The sequence below is a fragment of the Pseudorasbora parva genome, chromosome 17, assembly GCF_024679245.1.
Source record: "Pseudorasbora parva isolate DD20220531a chromosome 17, ASM2467924v1, whole genome shotgun sequence".
Taxonomy (NCBI): domain Eukaryota; kingdom Metazoa; phylum Chordata; class Actinopteri; order Cypriniformes; family Gobionidae; genus Pseudorasbora; species Pseudorasbora parva.
Window position 1 is genome coordinate 35,539,265 of NC_090188.1, and position 18,172 is coordinate 35,557,436.

General features: G+C 39.3%; 1 protein-coding gene across 1 annotated transcript in view; it reads right to left on the reverse strand.

The window, feature by feature from the left end:
- Positions 1 to 478: 478 nt before the first annotated feature.
- mcu (mitochondrial calcium uniporter) overlaps positions 479 to 18,172 on the reverse strand; it is a 158,943-nt gene continuing 141,249 nt past the window's right edge. The window contains exons 5-10 of the mRNA XM_067421755.1: positions 17,334 to 17,504; positions 16,530 to 16,634; positions 16,285 to 16,445; positions 7,849 to 8,052; positions 7,599 to 7,715; positions 479 to 693 (exon numbers count right to left, since the gene is read on the reverse strand). Coding sequence (XP_067277856.1) covers positions 613 to 693; positions 7,599 to 7,715; positions 7,849 to 8,052; positions 16,285 to 16,445; positions 16,530 to 16,634; positions 17,334 to 17,504 — 839 coding nt within the window. The 3' untranslated portion in view covers positions 479 to 612. The remainder of the gene's footprint in view (positions 694 to 7,598; positions 7,716 to 7,848; positions 8,053 to 16,284; positions 16,446 to 16,529; positions 16,635 to 17,333; positions 17,505 to 18,172) is intronic.

The following is an 18,172-nucleotide window of genomic DNA, read 5'->3' on the forward strand; positions in this document are numbered from 1 at the left end:
CGTACAGGAAGCGAGAAAGGAATCGAGACGGTTTAGCTTAGGCTGTTGGGTACAGTTGTCAATGCAGCGTTTCAGCCACAAGAGGACTGGTTCGATGGTAAACTGATCTTTTCCGAAATGGAAAAGAGCACCACATCCCGAAATCTCTTCTGCAAAGTGTCAGAGTTAGGGATATCAGCAGTACTCCAATGTGGAAAAAAAAACTGTTCAACCCAAGGGCAGATGGTTTTTTGACCTCAGACTCTGTGTCCCATGCAAGACGTGGGGTCATTGTCTCCTAGCGATGTACTGTTTGACTCCCAGTGTCCCAACTTACTGTCTGAAGTAGCTGTGTTTCTCTGTGTGGTCCTGTAGCGTTATGAGAGCGCCTGATCCGCAAGCATCGGCTGTCATTTCATTTAATTGTATCTCTTCTCCTCTGCATAGACTTGCCAAATTAAACGAAACAATAAAAAGGATAATAATAAAACTCCGAAGCTTGTGTGAAAAAGATTTTTCTTTGAGGTTGTAGAGATAAAACAAAACACAAAAAGACAGAAAACGAAATGCAAAGAGGCAGAAGAGAATGAAAGAGGAAAGTGAGAGAGAGGCAGAAAGGGCGTCATGTTCTCATCAGTCCTCGCTGGCGCTGATTTGCTGGACAGGGAGGTGCAACTGCAGCGGGTCCCGTAGACGTTTTAGATCCAACTCCGCCTGAGGAAAAGAAGGAAAATAAGAAAACATGAATTTAGTTATAGAAGCAGATCACCCCATAAAAGGAGATGTTGGAGAAAATGTTAACACTGCTCTTTTCAATACAACAAAAACAAGCTTCAAAAATGGCAAAAAGTCCCATAACAATCTTTTGGCAGCGGCTATTTACATTAAAGGTGCACTATGCAGCTTTCCGTCCACTGGAGGGCCAGGGTATATACAGCAATCCTTAAGTTAAATTTACTACTTTTTAATACCTTTTTCACTACCTTCAGAATATTTTTTAAAACCATCACGACACTGAATTGCAAGTGTTAATCAGCGACCTTTCTATTATTTACACAGATTTTGACACATATAACATACAAAAAAAGAATAGATTTAGAATCGACAGCAGGAGGAAATCTGTGATAAGTTATCATTCAGACACAGTAAAATAGATCTCAACATTCACAAAGGTTGGTTAAGGAGAAGCATTACTACATACACATCTGATTTCAATTAATAATTGGTAATTCAGCAATTAAATTATTTAGTGTTTTTTTTCCAACAACAAAACCTGAGCCAAATATTACATTTCTATAACTGTGATAAGTTGCTGAATTTAACAAAATACTAAAAACTAGTGCTGTTAATCGATTAAAAACTTTAACTAGATTAATCAGACTTTTTTTCTGTGATTAATCGCAATAAAAAAAAGAAATGTTTCTGTACGTTTTTAATATATTTTTTAATATAATAATTTCACAGTTAATCAAATTAATGTAGAAACAACATAAAGACAGTATATTTTAAATACTTGTTTAAATGGCATCTTTTTATGAATGAAGGCCAGTATTACTGATATTAATACAGCTACTCATTTTTTTTAAATATTTTTTTTTAAATTTATTATTAGGCTTCAAAAATATAACAGTTTTTAATTTAAGTAAACTTAAAACAATGCTAACATAAACCCATAATAAATGTCATGTTTACTCCTGCCCTTCCTGTCTTAACAGTTAGGAAATATACAGAAATTTAATAAAGTTATCAAAGTTATATGTAGTCTGCACTGCATAAACTATAAATTAAATAGTTAATCCTTATTAAAGCTACAAAAGTTATTTAGTCAAGAGCAGCGAGTCATTTTCTCTGTTCCCTGACAGGAAGCTTTATTGGCTGCTGCCCCTTTAAGAGCAGACAGACACGCGGATCTCACTGTCTATGGATCGCGCCTCATTCTCTAACAACTCTTTTTGTTCATTTTAGACTTTATATAAATCATTTAAGATTGCTCTTATGAGGATAGTCGTTGAAGATATGCCTTGAGGCAAGTCTACAATAAAACGTAAGCCAGCCACTTCTGTTGAGTGCGCAGTGTTCTGAGATGATGCCGAACGACCACTGAATATGACGTCAGCATCAAACATACGCCGAGACGATTATTTGATTATGTACCCAGATATGCTAAAGCCCATATTTAAACGAACTAATGCGAACGCAGATAGAATTTCAATCAGAATAGGACACCTGATAGTCTGAAAAAATAATACCTCTGAGACCACATTTAACACATTTAATGGCCTTAAATTTGGCAATTTTGATTTATCACTTTTTAATACTTTTTAAAACCCCGCGGACACCCTGAGGGCGCCTATTCAAAACAAATCGTAGTTTGATGACGCAAAGTGTGAGCGCAGCATCTTGGGAGATGTGGTCTTCTCATCACAGCCGGTGGAAAATAGGACTCGGGCAGAAATCACGTTCATGCATGCGGTTATTAACGTTACTGTAGTCTAAAGCAGAGCAGGACCGAGTGTTATGGACCTGAGCACAGCTGCTGGAGCGATTGTTAAACAAATACCCGCCTCGCGAATACCGGGACTTTTATTTTGACGGGACGGGACACATTCGCCAGGCGCCTGCACGGATCCGCTCTTCCGGTTATGATTTTGAGGTAATGGAGCTTTGTTTATCATATTAGATACATTTAAGTGTGTTCAAAACGATGTTATGACTTTACCCCGTGCGTTCACTTGTTTACGCTAAGAGTAAAGCGCTCCTGCCAAATAAAAGCCGAAACCGAGGGTAACGCAGATATGACGCAATTGACAGGCGACTCCCTCAAATGCAATGCTGAAACATCCCTGTCCTTAGTTAAAATAGCAATTTTCTCACAATTTAGAAATAGTTGGAAACTTCTGGGATATTGTAGGTACTCAACTGAACAAAATATATAACACCGGCCTAGTGGTTTTTGGATATTTTACTGCAAAAATACTACATAGTGCACCTTAAGTGGAAACAGTGATATATTCAATTTAAACCATGTTAAAAATTATGTAAAGGCCTTTCCAATGTGATGAAAAGGATGAAGAGTGAGCTAGGCAAAAGGTGGATTTCAACCTGGGTCGTGTACGTCAGAAACTACATCCATGACCCTTACACTCTACTGACTACCTCACTAAAGATGTTGAAACATGCGTGTCCAGGTATTGGACCCCAGGTATTGTTAGACGGAGCTAGTGTAAACAGCGCTTGCCAATAAGGTGCACTATATGCACTTGGTGTAAATAGACAAGTTTGGTACAACAGGAAAAAGCAGCAAATCCCAAATGCTATGATTCTTTTCATTTATTTTGAACAGACAGTAGTGCAAATTACAGTTTGTTGCACCAAGCGGCATTTAGCCTCCCTGATGTAAGTTGAAGCAGTACAGCTTCCTTTTTAGTGTATTAAGCACTAAGCAGTAAACAGAATGCACTCTTGCATTTTTTTTTTATAGGACTGATAAAAAACAAAACTTAAAGGTCCTGTTCTTCGCGATTCCATCTTTCAAACTTCAGTTAGTGTGTAATGTTGCTGTTAGAGCATAAATAATACCTGTAAAATCATAAAGCTCAAAGTTCAATGCCAAGCGAGATATTTTATTTAACAGAAGTTCCCTTTTAAAGCCTACAGTGAACGGCCGGTTTGGACTACAGCAGGAAGTGCAGGGATGTAATGACGTCACTAGAACCGTTTGTTGACTAACCCTCCGCCCACAAGAACACGCAAAATAGGGGGCGTGGTCTTGTTGCTCTCCCACGTGGAGAAGAGCGCGCATTCAGCGCTTGCATCTCCCCGTTATGGTAAGAGGCGGGACCTTTCCCGGGCAAAGTGCGCTAAGCTGCTGTCCAATCACAACAAGGGAAGCACTGGCCCAATCAGAACTCATTACGTGTTTCTGAAGGAGGGACTTCATAGAACAAGGAAATCATCAGGCCGTTTTTAGGACAGAGGAAACCGATATAAACAGCATAAATAGAATTATAAGAAAATCAAACTTGTGCAGAGGTTTGTTTTTGCACTTTTCTTTGTGCATGAGAGTTAATTAACATGCGGTGACAATGGCGGATACACAAAGCTCAATGTTATGCTTTTTCAAGAAACTACGGAAAGATGAAGAAACCACGGAAATAACTTAAAGGGTTAGTTCACACCAAAATGACATTTTTTCACCCTAATGTCGTTCCTGACCTGTAAGACCTCCGTTCATATTCAGAACACAGTTTAAGATATTTTATATTTAGCGTATCTAAGTGTATGTACACTATACTGTTCATGTCCAGAAAGGAAATAAAAACATCATCAAAGTAGTAGGGCTGTACTAGAATAATCGAATATTCGAATATTCGTTCGGTGAGGTGGCATTCGATTTTCAGTTTTGAGATTCAAATATTCTTTTTTTTTTTTTTTTAAACATGTGACTTCCGTCGCAGACTCATTCTCACTCATGCTTGCAGCTTGAACCACCCGTTGGCGAACGTAGTGATTTATTTCATCTCATACTTAATAGGTACAAAATGCCCAAGACCTCAGCTGTTTGGGAGCACTTTAAATTAAGTGAGGATGACAAGACAAAGGTAGTGTGTCAAATATGCGATTTGAAACTGGCCTACCACAACAGCACCACAAGTTTGAAAAATCACCTGAGTTCTGTAAGTTGCACGCGGCAAAAAAAAAGAAGCTTTTATGCGCTTAATTTGCTATGATAAATAGGCTAATTGCAAATACGACACTATTTAAAAACATACAGCAGCACAGGCTAATAATAATTTTTTTATAGGTACATCCACAGGTATTGCAGCCATCAACATGCTCAACAAAACCCAAACCTTCACAGCAGATCCTGGAATTCCGAAAACCGTTAACAGAGAAAGGAAAGAGAGAGATAATAGATGCCATAGGAGACTTTATCGCTATATGAGGTCCGTTAATGTAGTTGAATTAATAAAGATAATGGAGCCAGACCTCACTACACTGTGTTTTGTATCACTTGTGCACTGTCCGTTTTCGGAGCATAAACCTGCCTGTGTAATGCGTACCGGAAATTGTTCTATTTAAAAGATTATTAAATGTTTATTAATATTTAAAGAATGTGTGCCACCTGATCATATTGCACTATTATTATATATTTAGCCCCACCCACCGAAGCTTCGAATATTCGATATTGATTGCCACCTAAGCTTCGAAGCTCAAAAAATGGCATTCGAAACAGCCCTACAAAGTAGTCCATATGTGACATCAGTTAGTTCATTAGAATCTCTTGAACCATCGAAAATACATTTTTGTCCAAAAATAACAAAAACTACGAGTTTATTCAGCATTGTCTTCTCTTCCGCGTTCCTCCAAAAAGAATCAAACGGTTCATGTATCAGTGAATCGATCAATGATTCGGATCGCGTCAAACTGCTGAAATCACGTGATATTGGCTACCCGAATCATTGATTGCAAGACAATGCTGAATAAAGTCGTAGTTTTTGATATTTTTGGACCAAAATGTATTTTCGATGCTTTAAGAGATCCTAATTAACTATCTGATGTCACATATGGACTACTTTGATGATGTTTTTATTCCCTTTCTGGACATGGACAGTATAGGGTGCATACATATTTAGATACACTAAATATAAAATATCTTAAACGGTGTTCTGAAGATGAACGGAGGTCTTACGGGTGACGAACGACATTAGGATGAGTCATTAATGACATCAATTTCATTTTTGGGTGAACTAACCCTTTAAAATACTCTGTGATTTATGGTCATTCAGATCATTTGAAACATTCGAAACTATGAAGGCCTATTTTTTAAGTTCTAGTTTTATTGGTGACACTCACAGTAAAAACAAAACATTGTGCTTTTGTAAAATAAAGAAAACATACATGAAGCTGCTTTGTGTCGTCCCGGTTTCCTTTCCGTTAAGTTTGTGGAGATGCCACAAAAGAAAACTCAAGCTTGCGTGTCATCTGAACTCTTGTTCTGGGGCTGAATCTGAAATCCCCTTCTATATCCTTAAATAGGCCACTATTTCAGGGGACAACCATTTGTAGTGGTGTCTGAAACCATTGTGGACTTTATTGAGTGCACTCATTCAATCCCACAATGCACCACAACAACGAGTGTACAACTGATTTACGCTCAGCAGCTAGAGAATACCCATGATGCACAGTGAGAGTTGCATGACAAATAAATCCCCACCTCTCGCCAGAAAATGACACCCACAGCTGAATCTTTCATCCATACTTTTTCCAAAATGCTCCAGAGAAATATCTAATATATAAGTATAACTTCTAGGGCTGTGCGATATTGAAGAAAAATGCGATATGCAATATATTGTTAAATAATGCAATATTCGATACGATATTAAAATTTGTGTGTAAAATCGATTTAAATTATATATAAAAAATATTTAAAAACTGAGAATGAAACCATTTGTTTCACATTCTTTCTGGGAAAAGAAAGCATCGCTACAACTTCTGACCAGCAGTGTTTTAGTTAACTTTTTTATGTCACAAATCATTCACGTTTCGGTTTGTGTGTGTCAGACTTTTTTTTTTTTACATCAAGCAAGTCCCATAAGTAACAGTCGTGTGCCCAGTCTGTTCTCTGCTCTATGCGACAACCTAACACTTACACTTTTCACAATGTTGAAGTAGCCTATTAAAATCATTTAGATATTGCATGCCATTGTGATATGCATATTGCGATATGTACATTTGCGATATGTCGATAATTTCGATATATTGCACAGCCCTAATAACTTCTTTTTTATAATTGATTATTAGATCAAGATTAGATGTTTAATTACGGTTAACACATTCTAGTTTCTATGACAGAGGTCAAGATTAATATTTTCATAACTACTGAAGCTGCAATTTGCTATGTTTAAAATAATTATTAAACAGAAAGCACAAATGAAAAAGCTTCCAGTGCACTCAGTGTCCGAACACAGCATGGGTTGGTTGGAGCATAGTTTGTCTATTCTTCTGCTCTTTATCTCGCTGTGGTGGTTTGCAAAAAGCGTTCCATTACCGCACCCGCCTCTTCTGGACTGGAGTGTGGATCGCCTGTGACTGACTGCATTCGTCGCTTGACTGTATGCACCTAACCGTGACTTCCGTACAGTGATGGTCCGAGATGAATATACACTATCAAAACTTTGGAATAATTCACATTTTCTAATTTTTTCTTTAAAAAGTTTCTTATGCTCATCAAGGCTAAATCACTCCAGTATTCAGTGTTATATGATCCTTCAGAATTAATTATAATATGCTGATTTGATGTGCAATTATTATCAAATATTATTGGTGCTCTATTATTAATAATGATTATTTCATATTCACTGTAGACCAATGGACCAATGCAGTCTCTTTTATTTCATACAAATGCAAGTTGATTAAGCTACAATGAGCTTAGAAAAAATAAATTCATTTTATTTTTAAATGTCCATGGTACCAAATTGTACATATTAACTACAGTGATAAACCATATTAACAAATGGCCATGTCTACTGAGTACATACAACAGTTTTCATTTCTGGGTGAACTGTTCCTTTAAGAGACTGAAAAGAGAGATGACGTTTCTCTGTGTGCCAGCTTACCTCAGCAATCTCATCCTTCAGTTTGTTGTACTTCTCTATGTCAAAGCGTGTTCTCTTTGCTCCCTTATGAAAGAACAGCAAGTACTGTCTGTCCCTGGCGTCTGGGTAAATATATTCCTGTGTGAGAGAACAACGGAAGAGAGGTCAGACGGATCTCCTGCTGCGGCACCTATGTATTCACAGGGACCTTATGAAATTCCACTGATCTTCTAGGGCAAGTTCTAGATATTAAAGAGCCTGAGTTGCTCACCTGACGTGTCAGCACAAAGTAAGCATACATAGCCATGGCTGTGCCGTAGGTGATAAAATATGTGACAGGCTCCATGATATCCCATGAGTACTCCCACCAGGTCAGCCGTGCCAGAATGCCAAATTGAGTGGCCATGTAAGCCATCCCACCCCAAAGCACCCAAGTAGTCCTGCGTTCTGCCTTCTTACTCAGTTCTTCTTTCACCTGAGAAAAAAAGATTACATTAGAAAGAACGTCTAAAAAATATGATAGCATTATATATATATGTATATATAACTGAAACTGTATATAACTGTTCCTTCCATGGACCACTTTTGATAGTCACTGACCACTGCAGACCGGGAACAGTCCACAGCTGCAGTTTTAGAGATGCTCTGACTCGTCCAGCCATCATAATTTTGACCTTGTCAAACTCACTCAGATCCTTACGCTTGCCCATTTATCCTGCTTCTAACACATTAACTTTGAAATACAAATAGAGAGTTCTTCATTCATTGTTAATGTAATTAACAAGATTATTTTTATTGAATTAACTTGTAGTAACAGAAATTTTTAATTGGTTATTAGGAGTAAATAGTTCTCACTTTAGATTAGGTCACGGACAATGTAAAAATGTCATTAATAAATGCTTCAAACCTTTAGGCATTAATTGCATTCATATTAGTGTTTCTTAAAATCACACACACACACACACACACACACACACACACACGCACACACACGCACACACACGCACACACACGCACACACACGCACACACACGCACACACACGCACACACACGCACACACACGCACACACGCACACACAAAGAACTTACTATTTGTATTTAGCCTATTAATATGTTAACAATGCAGAGACTACAATATATATATATTATTATATATATATATATATATATATATATATATATGAATTAACTATAAACTAATAGTTTAAAAATGATGATTTGTAAATACTTTATTACTATATATTTATTATAAAGTTACCAAATAGGTAAATGTAAACCCAAATTATGTCACGTTAATACCTTAATACCAGAAACATGCTAACTTTCCTCAAACTAGAAGCATTTTTTGTTGCTATTTTAGTCTATATTGCACACACTCTACTGTCTTTTTAATTGTCTATACTTGCAGGGGAAAAAAAAATACAATGCTAAAGAAACTAATCCATTGAAGAGTCAGTGGAGCTGTCAATGATTTCAATTAAATTGTTGTTTGCATTATCAGATTAGTTTTGCCCACTTCTAATGCTGGAAGAACACACACTCACAAAAAAACAAAGACAAAACTCAGTTGGCTTTAGCAAAACTTTGCAATTAAAAATTAGCAGTATTTATGCTCACAGTGTGTAAAAACCCTCTATTATACACACTCTTGTCTACTGTGCAATTAGACTCAGCTTAATTATCAGCTGCCATTGGGATCAGATAAAGAGCTAGTATCACTTCAGATGTCTGCTGCTTGTGATATCCCACAATCCTGTGTGTGCGGTTCAGCGGTAGGTAATAAGACTAATAAGAATAACTAATAAGAAACGTTGAGTACAAATGAGACGTTGGTTTATCTTGCTATAAATTCCCATAATGCTGGGAAACAGCACAAACATCAGCAGATCACAATGCATATTTTGTAAAAAACAAACAAAATAAAAACACCTGTAATTGACTATATTTCCCATCTGTGGCTTTATATCACACATTGCTATGAACAACTATTACTGTGCAAATCTGGCAGCTGTGGTTGTTTCTTGCAGTAGCAACTTCATATTTTTGCTAATTCATATCTCGCAATTGTGCTTTTATATTTCCTTGTGACTAAGGGTCCCTATTTTAACAATCTCACAACTCTAACTTTATAACTTCGGTAACACTTATATGGAGTACACATTTTCACTATATTAATTACGACTTTTGCCTCAATAAACTCATCATTTACTGCTTATTAATTGTTAGTAAGGTAGTTTTTGTAGCGTTTAGGTATTTGGTAGGATTAAGGGATGCAGAATAAAATCATGCAGAATAAGGCATTAATATTTGCTTTATAATATTATAAATATTGCTTTATAATATTATAATTTGCAAATTATAAATTATAAATTATAAATTATATAATTTATATAAAATTATATAATTATATAATTTATATATAAATTGCAAATTATAAATTATAATTTGCTTTATAATATATAACCGACCAAATACCTTTGGTCGGTTGAGTGATGGCGCCGCTGTGTATGGCTTGCCGTCCTCTTCTGTTGAGTTTATCGTTGTTTATTTTATCCATATTATTTGCAATTCAAAATGTGTCGTCGCTGCTGGTTTATGATCGCCTGACACTGTTAAAGATCCGGGACTCCGTGAACAATTTGCCCGTTCACGGCGTCAATGAATCAAAGTCGCCGCCACCTCTCCTAGCATCTATCCCGGCCTATCTACGGTGGTCTATCTTTCCGTTACCACGGAATAAACGCTACAAGAGACGCGGAAAGAGAGGAGGAGTCCTCGTTTACTTCAAAGCTTACCTGGCTTCCTCCGGTGAACATGATCCTCGCCGTTCACGGAACAGATTACCATCGAATCACGGCATGTTTTACTACTGCCGCTCTCTGGATTACTCCCACCGCTGGCTCACGTCTGCTATCCCCGATGTCAGCGGCTCGCTTCCGCGTTGCCGGCCTGTCAGGCTTCAGAGACGGGGCTGTGTGCTGGAGCACCTCCGCCCGCTCAACCGCGCTGCGCTGCAGTCTGAGAGCTGCACAGCAGTACGTTTGGCTCTCCTAAACACCCGATCACTCACAAATAAGACTTTTATCCTGAACGACTTCATCTCCACAAACGATCTGGATTTTCTTCTGCTGACTGAGACCTGGCTGAAACCAGGTGACAACAGTGCTTTCACTGAGCTCCTCCCTCCTGGCTATTTCTTCCTCAGCACACCGCGAGCATCTGGCCGCGGTGGTGGTCTGGCCTCTGTTTTCAAGCACACATATAACTGTCGCATAATTCCATCAAATAACTTCAGTAGTTTTGAGCTGCAACTATTTCTTATTGAGTTAGGGTCTCCTGTTCTATGTGCAGTTGTCTATCGTCCACCACAATTTAATAAGGCTTTTATTCAAGAATTTTCTGAGCTCCTAGCTGAGCTCATGCCGAATTATGACGATCTATTGATTTGTGGTGATTTTAACATTCATGTCTGCTGCCCATCTAACCCAATGGCAAGGGAGTTTCTAAGCCTTCTTGACTCTTTTAATTTAATACAATCAGTTAATGGTCCCACACATCACTTAGGACACACTCTTGACCTCATTATCTCCCATGGTCTCCCTGTGTCCCTCAGTAGGATATGCCATACTTCCATCTCAGACCACTTTCCTATTTTATTTGATTTTGTAACCCCTCTCAGAACCAGGTCTATTACTCCTGCCTGTCGCCGCCGTGTCATTACTCCATCCACGGCTGGGCAATTTACAGCTGCTTTCATGAACACTAGCTTATATACCCAGGTTGATCAGGCCTCTCCGCTATGTCCGGATGACCTGATTTCCATTTTTTATTCTTCCTGTTCAGAGATTTTGGATTCTATTGCACCTTTTAGGCGTAAACCCGCCAGCACTGCACCGGAACCCTGGCTAAATGACACCACCCGCACCTTTAGGCGCTGCTGCAGACAGGCCGAACGCAGGTGGAGGAAAGATAGATTGCATGTGTCACTGGATATACTAAAAGACAGTTTGGCAAGCTACCAAAAGGCTGTTAAAGAGGCCAAACGCCAATATCTGTCGAACATTATTTCCACCAGCTGCAATCGTCCAAGGACTTTATTTAACACAATACAGTCTGTTATTAATCCACCTTGCAATGTCTTGAGCAAGGTGTCAGAATCCATCTGTGAAAACTTTTTGAATTATTTTGTCGAGAAAGTATCCTCTGTTAGGCAGAATATGAACAGTACTTTTTACACCAATGCTGTCCCTCCTGTTGTCTCACCTGCAGTGTTTGAACGATTTGAACCGGTGTCTTTATCACGCCTTTCTGAGGTGGTACAGGGGTTGTCACCCACCAACTGCCCCCTCGATATTGTTCCAACCAAGGTGCTCAAACAGGTCTTTGATACTGTTGGACCGTGCGTCCTCTCGCTCATTAACAGCTGCCTCAACTCAGGGACTGTCCCAACTGTCTTCAAGCACGCAGTGGTCAGACCACTTTTAAAAAAACCCAACCTGGATCCGGACATTTTGTCTAATTTTAGACCTGTCTCACATTTACCATTTTTATCAAAGGTCCTAGAAAAAGTTGTGCTATCACAGTTACAGCCTTTTTTAGAAAATAACTCAATTTTAGAAAAGTTTCAGTCTGGTTTTAGGTCACGACATAGCACTGAGTCTGCGCTGCTGAAAGTCCACAACGACATCCTTCTATCCCTTGATGCTAAAAGATCTGTGCTGTTGGTGATGCTGGATCTAACAGCAGCTTTCGACACTGTGGACCATTCAGTACTTATCGCCCGCCTTGCTCAACAGGTCGGCCTCACGGGTTCAGTCCTGCAGTGGTTTCGCTCCTACTTGAACAACAGGAGCTTTTCAGTTATGATCAATGAATTTTCGTCATCCACTGCTCCTCTGTCCTCTGGAGTGCCACAAGGATCCATTCTTGGCCCTGTTCTATTTTCACTGTACATGTTGCCTCTTGGTTCCATTATTGCCAAGCACAATCTGTCTTTCCACCTATATGCAGACGACCTCCAGGTCTATATGCCTGTGCTTCCAAATGATGGTTCAGCTCTAGACTCCTTGCATAGTTGCCTATCTGAGATTAAACTATGGCTTTCACGAAACTTTCTTCATCTGAATGAGAGTAAAACGGAATACATTATTTTTGGTTCCCCTATTTTACACCACGATTTATCATCAAGCACAACCCCTCAAGTTAGTGAGGCAATAAAGAATCTGGGGGTGATCTTTGACAGAGATCTGAATTTTAACAAACAAATTAACTCTGTAGTAAAAGCAAGCTTTTTCCAGCTGCGACTTTTAGCCAAAGTAAAGCCTTTTCTGTGCCGCAGTGATCTGGAAAAGGCAATTCATGCTTTTATCAGCTCACGCATTGATTACTGTAACGCACTCTACATTGGCATCACACAGTCTTCACTCCGTCGTCTCCAACTGGTACAGAATGCAGCTGCTCGTCTTCTAACCGGTACATCTAGACACAGCCATATTAGTCCAGTTCTCTGTTCTCTCCACTGGCTCCCGGTTAGGTACCGTGTTGATTTTAAAATTTTAATGTTTGCCTTTAAAGCTCTTAATGGCCTTGCGCCACCTTATTTATCAGAGATTTTAAGTGTCCACCGTCCAAACAGAGCCCTCCGGTCGGCTGACCAGATGAGGCTAGTTGTTCCGAGGTCCCGGTGCAAGCAGTGGGGCGATCGTTCATTTGCTTTTGCTGCTCCTAAACTTTGGAACACTCTACCAGTAGACCTGCGTGTTCTTACAGACCTGGCCCTATTCAAGTCCAGGTTAAAAACGCATTTATTTAAACTGGCTTTTAACACACAGTAGCACTGTGGCACTTTGAATTTTATTTTTGAATTTTATTTTTGTATTTTGTGTAACTGTTCCTTTGGTTATTGCTTCATGTATTAATATATTATTTATTGTAGATATTTTTCTGTTCTAAATGTAAAGCACCTTGGTCCTCCTTTTGGTTGTTGGAAGGTGCTATACAAATAAAGTTTGATTGATTGATTGATTGATTATAAGTCCTAATAAACAGCCCATATCCTAGTAATACGCATGCTAATAAGCAACAAGTTAATAGCGAGAACTTAACCCTAAAATGAAGTGTTAACATAACTTTTCAAATGCAATTCTGGAAAAAATGGGGTCGGGGGGATTTAAAAAATATGCAGAGGTGGAAAACAGGTGACATTATATCTGGATGGAAATAAAATCCCTGACTAACCCCTGTAAATGTATGTGAGTTCATTACTCCCTGCTGTGTGTGTGCACTAGGACAGGTGCAATGCAGAGCACACATTTTGAATATGGGACACCATACTTGGCTTTACACCACTTTAAATGTTGCAAATACCTTACGTCCCTATGAGAAACAATCACTGTCCGAATAGTTCTTTTGTTTCTTGTATTCGTGACTTTATATCTCGTAGTGTGGCTTTTTTTGTAATGCGACTTCATTTCTTAAAATTGTGACTCTCTTACAGTTACCTTTTTAATTAGTTTACTCTGATGTAGGGGTGTCCCCAAGTTAGGATTTACACATTTGAATCCGAATTGTCGAATCTTTCAATAGTCGACCGATAGTCGAATCATCTATGTGTGTGTGTGTGAATGGGTTGGGAGGGGAACGACACTAGTCAGCAGGAGGGTAAAACAATTTACATTTTCCTTTACACACTGCACACAGCAACAACTTTTAGTAAACCGACCAAAACTGTATAAGAAAATAAGAAATAAGAAAGCCATTGTCAGTTCGTCTGTCAGTTGCCTGCCAATGGCTTTCTTATTTAGGTTTAAATAAAAAGTAATGTGGTGAATAAACATTCGTAAACCGTTTCCTCATAACATTTTAAAGCCGCGATCGAAATACAGAACATCACACAAATATATAAAAGAACATTTTGATAAACAAAACAAAAAAAATACCTGCGTTTAGATGCACGTTCTTAAGCCGATTATGCCTAAAGGGGGTCGCACACCTGTTCAAAGCTCAGCGCCGTCTCAGGATCTCACACCGGACGCGCACATTATATACGTTCAAGCTCAATTTTGAATCGACTTCTGCAGAAGAGCTGCACGATGAGAATATTTTGTAGCACAGGGTGAAATCAGTATGTACCTTGACGATTTGAGGGAAATATAATATAAATTTAATAAAAAAGCCATGAAATGGCGCTCTGTGGCGTGGCAGGGTTTTTAACAACTTCCTGAGTCGTCGCGGACAGGCACCGAATGCCGCCGCCGCCGGTGTGGGTACACTCATTGAAAACAATGTTGTTTGAATTTTAAAGGCACTGCGAGGCGCTTGGGCTGGGCGATATGGCCCCCAAAAAATATCACGATATAATTTTCCATATCAGTCGAAATTGATAAATATCACGATAAATGTAACATTTTTATTTCTTTAAAATTTAAAGACATATTTTTGCTCCTGAGTGAAAGATGTAGAAAACAGACAGTTAACTGATTTTAAACGATCCTTTATTGTCAAGACATGACAGACACTTCCCAACAGGTGAACAATTTTTTTAAAACTAGGGTAGATTTATTTATTAGAATATTAATTGTGGTAAGCATTTTTTAACTCTGCACTGTACATCAATAATATCATCACTTAATTGTGTGAGTAGTAAAACACTAAAAATGCAAACGGTTAAAAAAGAAAAGAAAAGCGTTTTAAGTTGAGAAACATTTTGAGTCCCCCCTCTCTTGCCTCACAGTGGATTGGTCCATTGTGCATCGCAAGCTCTCTCTCACACACACACATACACACACCTCACCGACAGTGGGCCGGTCGTGAGATGAGGGATAGAGAGCAAAGTTCAGTATTTGCAGATCTCTGTCTAGTCTATTTTATTCATTTTAAACATCGGATGAAATGATTTCTCTTTTGATACAGGCGATGCGGAGTCATTAATACATCACCAAAGACAAACAATTATGATAGCGATGTACAAGTCCGATGTTTTAGAGATTATAGTTAGGTAGTGTTAGCTTTTTTAAGTCACCCACTACAACTAACAAGGTAATAAGCCTGTGTGTGAATGTACTTTATAGATTTACCGCTGTGTTGGGCTTAATGTTATATGGAAGAACTTCGAAGAAGCACGATAATAAATTCCACGTGGTGAACCTATGATAAGCAGCCCACGCACGTCGCTCAGTTTTATGTCGAATGGGATCACCAAAATATCTCCAAACCACTGAAGTTGAGCGAACTAACTTGTCGACGATATCCGTGTCCTCCGAGCTGGTCGTGAGCGCTGCATTTTCTTCACTATTGCTCATTTTTCTCGCTCCACTTCCCTCCAATCCTCAAGCCTGTCAGCCACTGACTAAACAGCAGCGCGTGCAGCACCCAGAAGCCCGGTCTGCAATACGCATGTGCAGCATTACGCATAGCGCGTAAGCATTATATCGAGAATTTATCGAACTGTTCTTATCGCTTTATCGAGGAAAATTATATCGTGATAATTATCGTTATCGTTTTATCGCCCAGCCCTACGCTGAGCTTTGCGTCCGGTGTGAGACCCCCCCTTATCCCTACTCTGATGTGGAAACAACTTTAACGGCACACGCTCATTTGCGTGTGCCTATGTTCTGTTCTTTTTGTGCAAAATAAAAAAAATTCAGTTTGAGGCCGTATATTTTGATGTAAAAATGAGATAACGTGACATTAACCCAAACAACACACCTTCTCCAAGGGCTGAAGCTGCGAGTTGAGGTCCTCCAGTCGTCCAACCAGCTCTCTCTCTTTGGTGAGCTGATGCTCCTCGATGCGCAGGGTGCTGTAGAGCTGCTGCACCAAGAGCTTGACGTCGCTCAATCGGTCTGCTTCCTCGTGCGGTAGCAGATCTGCAATGGATGCCAACAGAATATCAAAAACTCCTCTGCAAAATCTTACACATAATGACCCACAATGCAGCAGTCCACACTCACCTCTCCTGGGCGGCTGCACCAGGTGTGTTGTGTCATTAATGACTAGCTTAAAGCTGTCCATTAGTAAAATGTCGATCCCCGTAGAGGACGCTATCCTTGCTCCATCTACAGAGAGAGAAGGAGAGGGAAATTAGAGGTGTGTGAAAGTATGCAGCCTCTTTAACTGCAATTCTCTCTCTGACGTGGTCGTGTAATACCGAGAGCCAATCTAAATGCTCATCACAAAGGTTTCCTGCTCTGCGTTAGTATGCTCATCAGGAAAAGAAGCATTTTCCAATCTGAGGTGAAACAGAGTGAGGTAAAGACAGCGGATAACCTATCTCGCTCATCTCACGGGCAAGAGAAGCTCAGCACCTCTCGCACGGGAATAATTGAGCTTGAAACGGAGCAGACATGCAGTCTGCACAGAGAACAAATGATTCTTGTTTCTCAATTAGATTATAAGATGTACAATCAATTAAACACTTCAGATAAAGCCACAAGTTCATCTGTGATTTGTGGATTTAAACTACAAAAAAGAAACTGTTAATAACTTGCATTTGAACTGAATTTTGCCCCTAGAACTGCGAACAATGAAAGTGTACATGCACAATACTACATTCACTTTTCTTAAAGGGATAGTTCACCCAAAAGTGAAAACTGTTATCATTATATTGTTTGCACACTTCTGTTTGGAGAATAATGTTACTGAACAGATTTTAGGCGGTTATTAGACTTTTGTTGTAATTGTATGCACATCATCCACAGACAAAATAGCTTATAGTACAAAGAAAACAACTATAGTAGTGTCAGAATGTACTTTACCTTCAGAGTAGATGGCGACTCTATCGATGCCCCTGTCTTCTGCCTGCAGCTGCTGAAGGAAGACACCTACTGTGTCGCTCAAAGGTTTGAGGGTGAACTGGCAGCGTTCTCGTCGGGACGGCAGACGTACGGAGATCACCGGCAAGCCGTTCTGATACACCACTGTAATGTCTGCAGAAACATAGCAAAAGAAATGGCCATTAGACATGTTGTAACCAAACCACACAGGCTTTTTTAAGTATGCTTTTCTTAGCTATTCAGTGTTGGTCAACTTAGACCTTTCTGGCGATTTTTGACCCCTTGGATGATTTTGAACTGTGTCTGTGATTTTGAAGTTCTCCTCAACTCCTCAAGGACTTTTAAGCCTGGTTTCTCCCAGGGTTTTTTCTCTATTGTGTCACCTGATGGAGTTTTGGTTGCTCGCCACTGTTGCCTAAGGCTTTTGGCTTGCTTAGTTGGGAACATTAAATATTCAACTATATTACTGATCTGCCCGCATTGACACCGCATGAAAATGTTTTTTTACAACAGCCTCACCCTAATATAACGAAGTCAATAAAAGTGCATCTATCCATCATATAACTGCTCCACATGGCTCCGGGGGGGTTCAAAAGGCCTTCTGAAGTGAAGTGGTGCGTTTGTGTAAGAAAAGTATCCATATTTAAAACTTTAGAGACTAAAATAATTTGCTTCCGGCATTCAGCGGTGCGCGGAGTCGACTTGTGCTAAAAAAGAATAACTACAGACGCTATGTTTCGTTTTGCTCTATCCTCTGTGCTTCTGCGTTCCTCAACGCGCATGTGTCAAGGGTTCAAGGGTTACTCTTTCGAAAATCGATG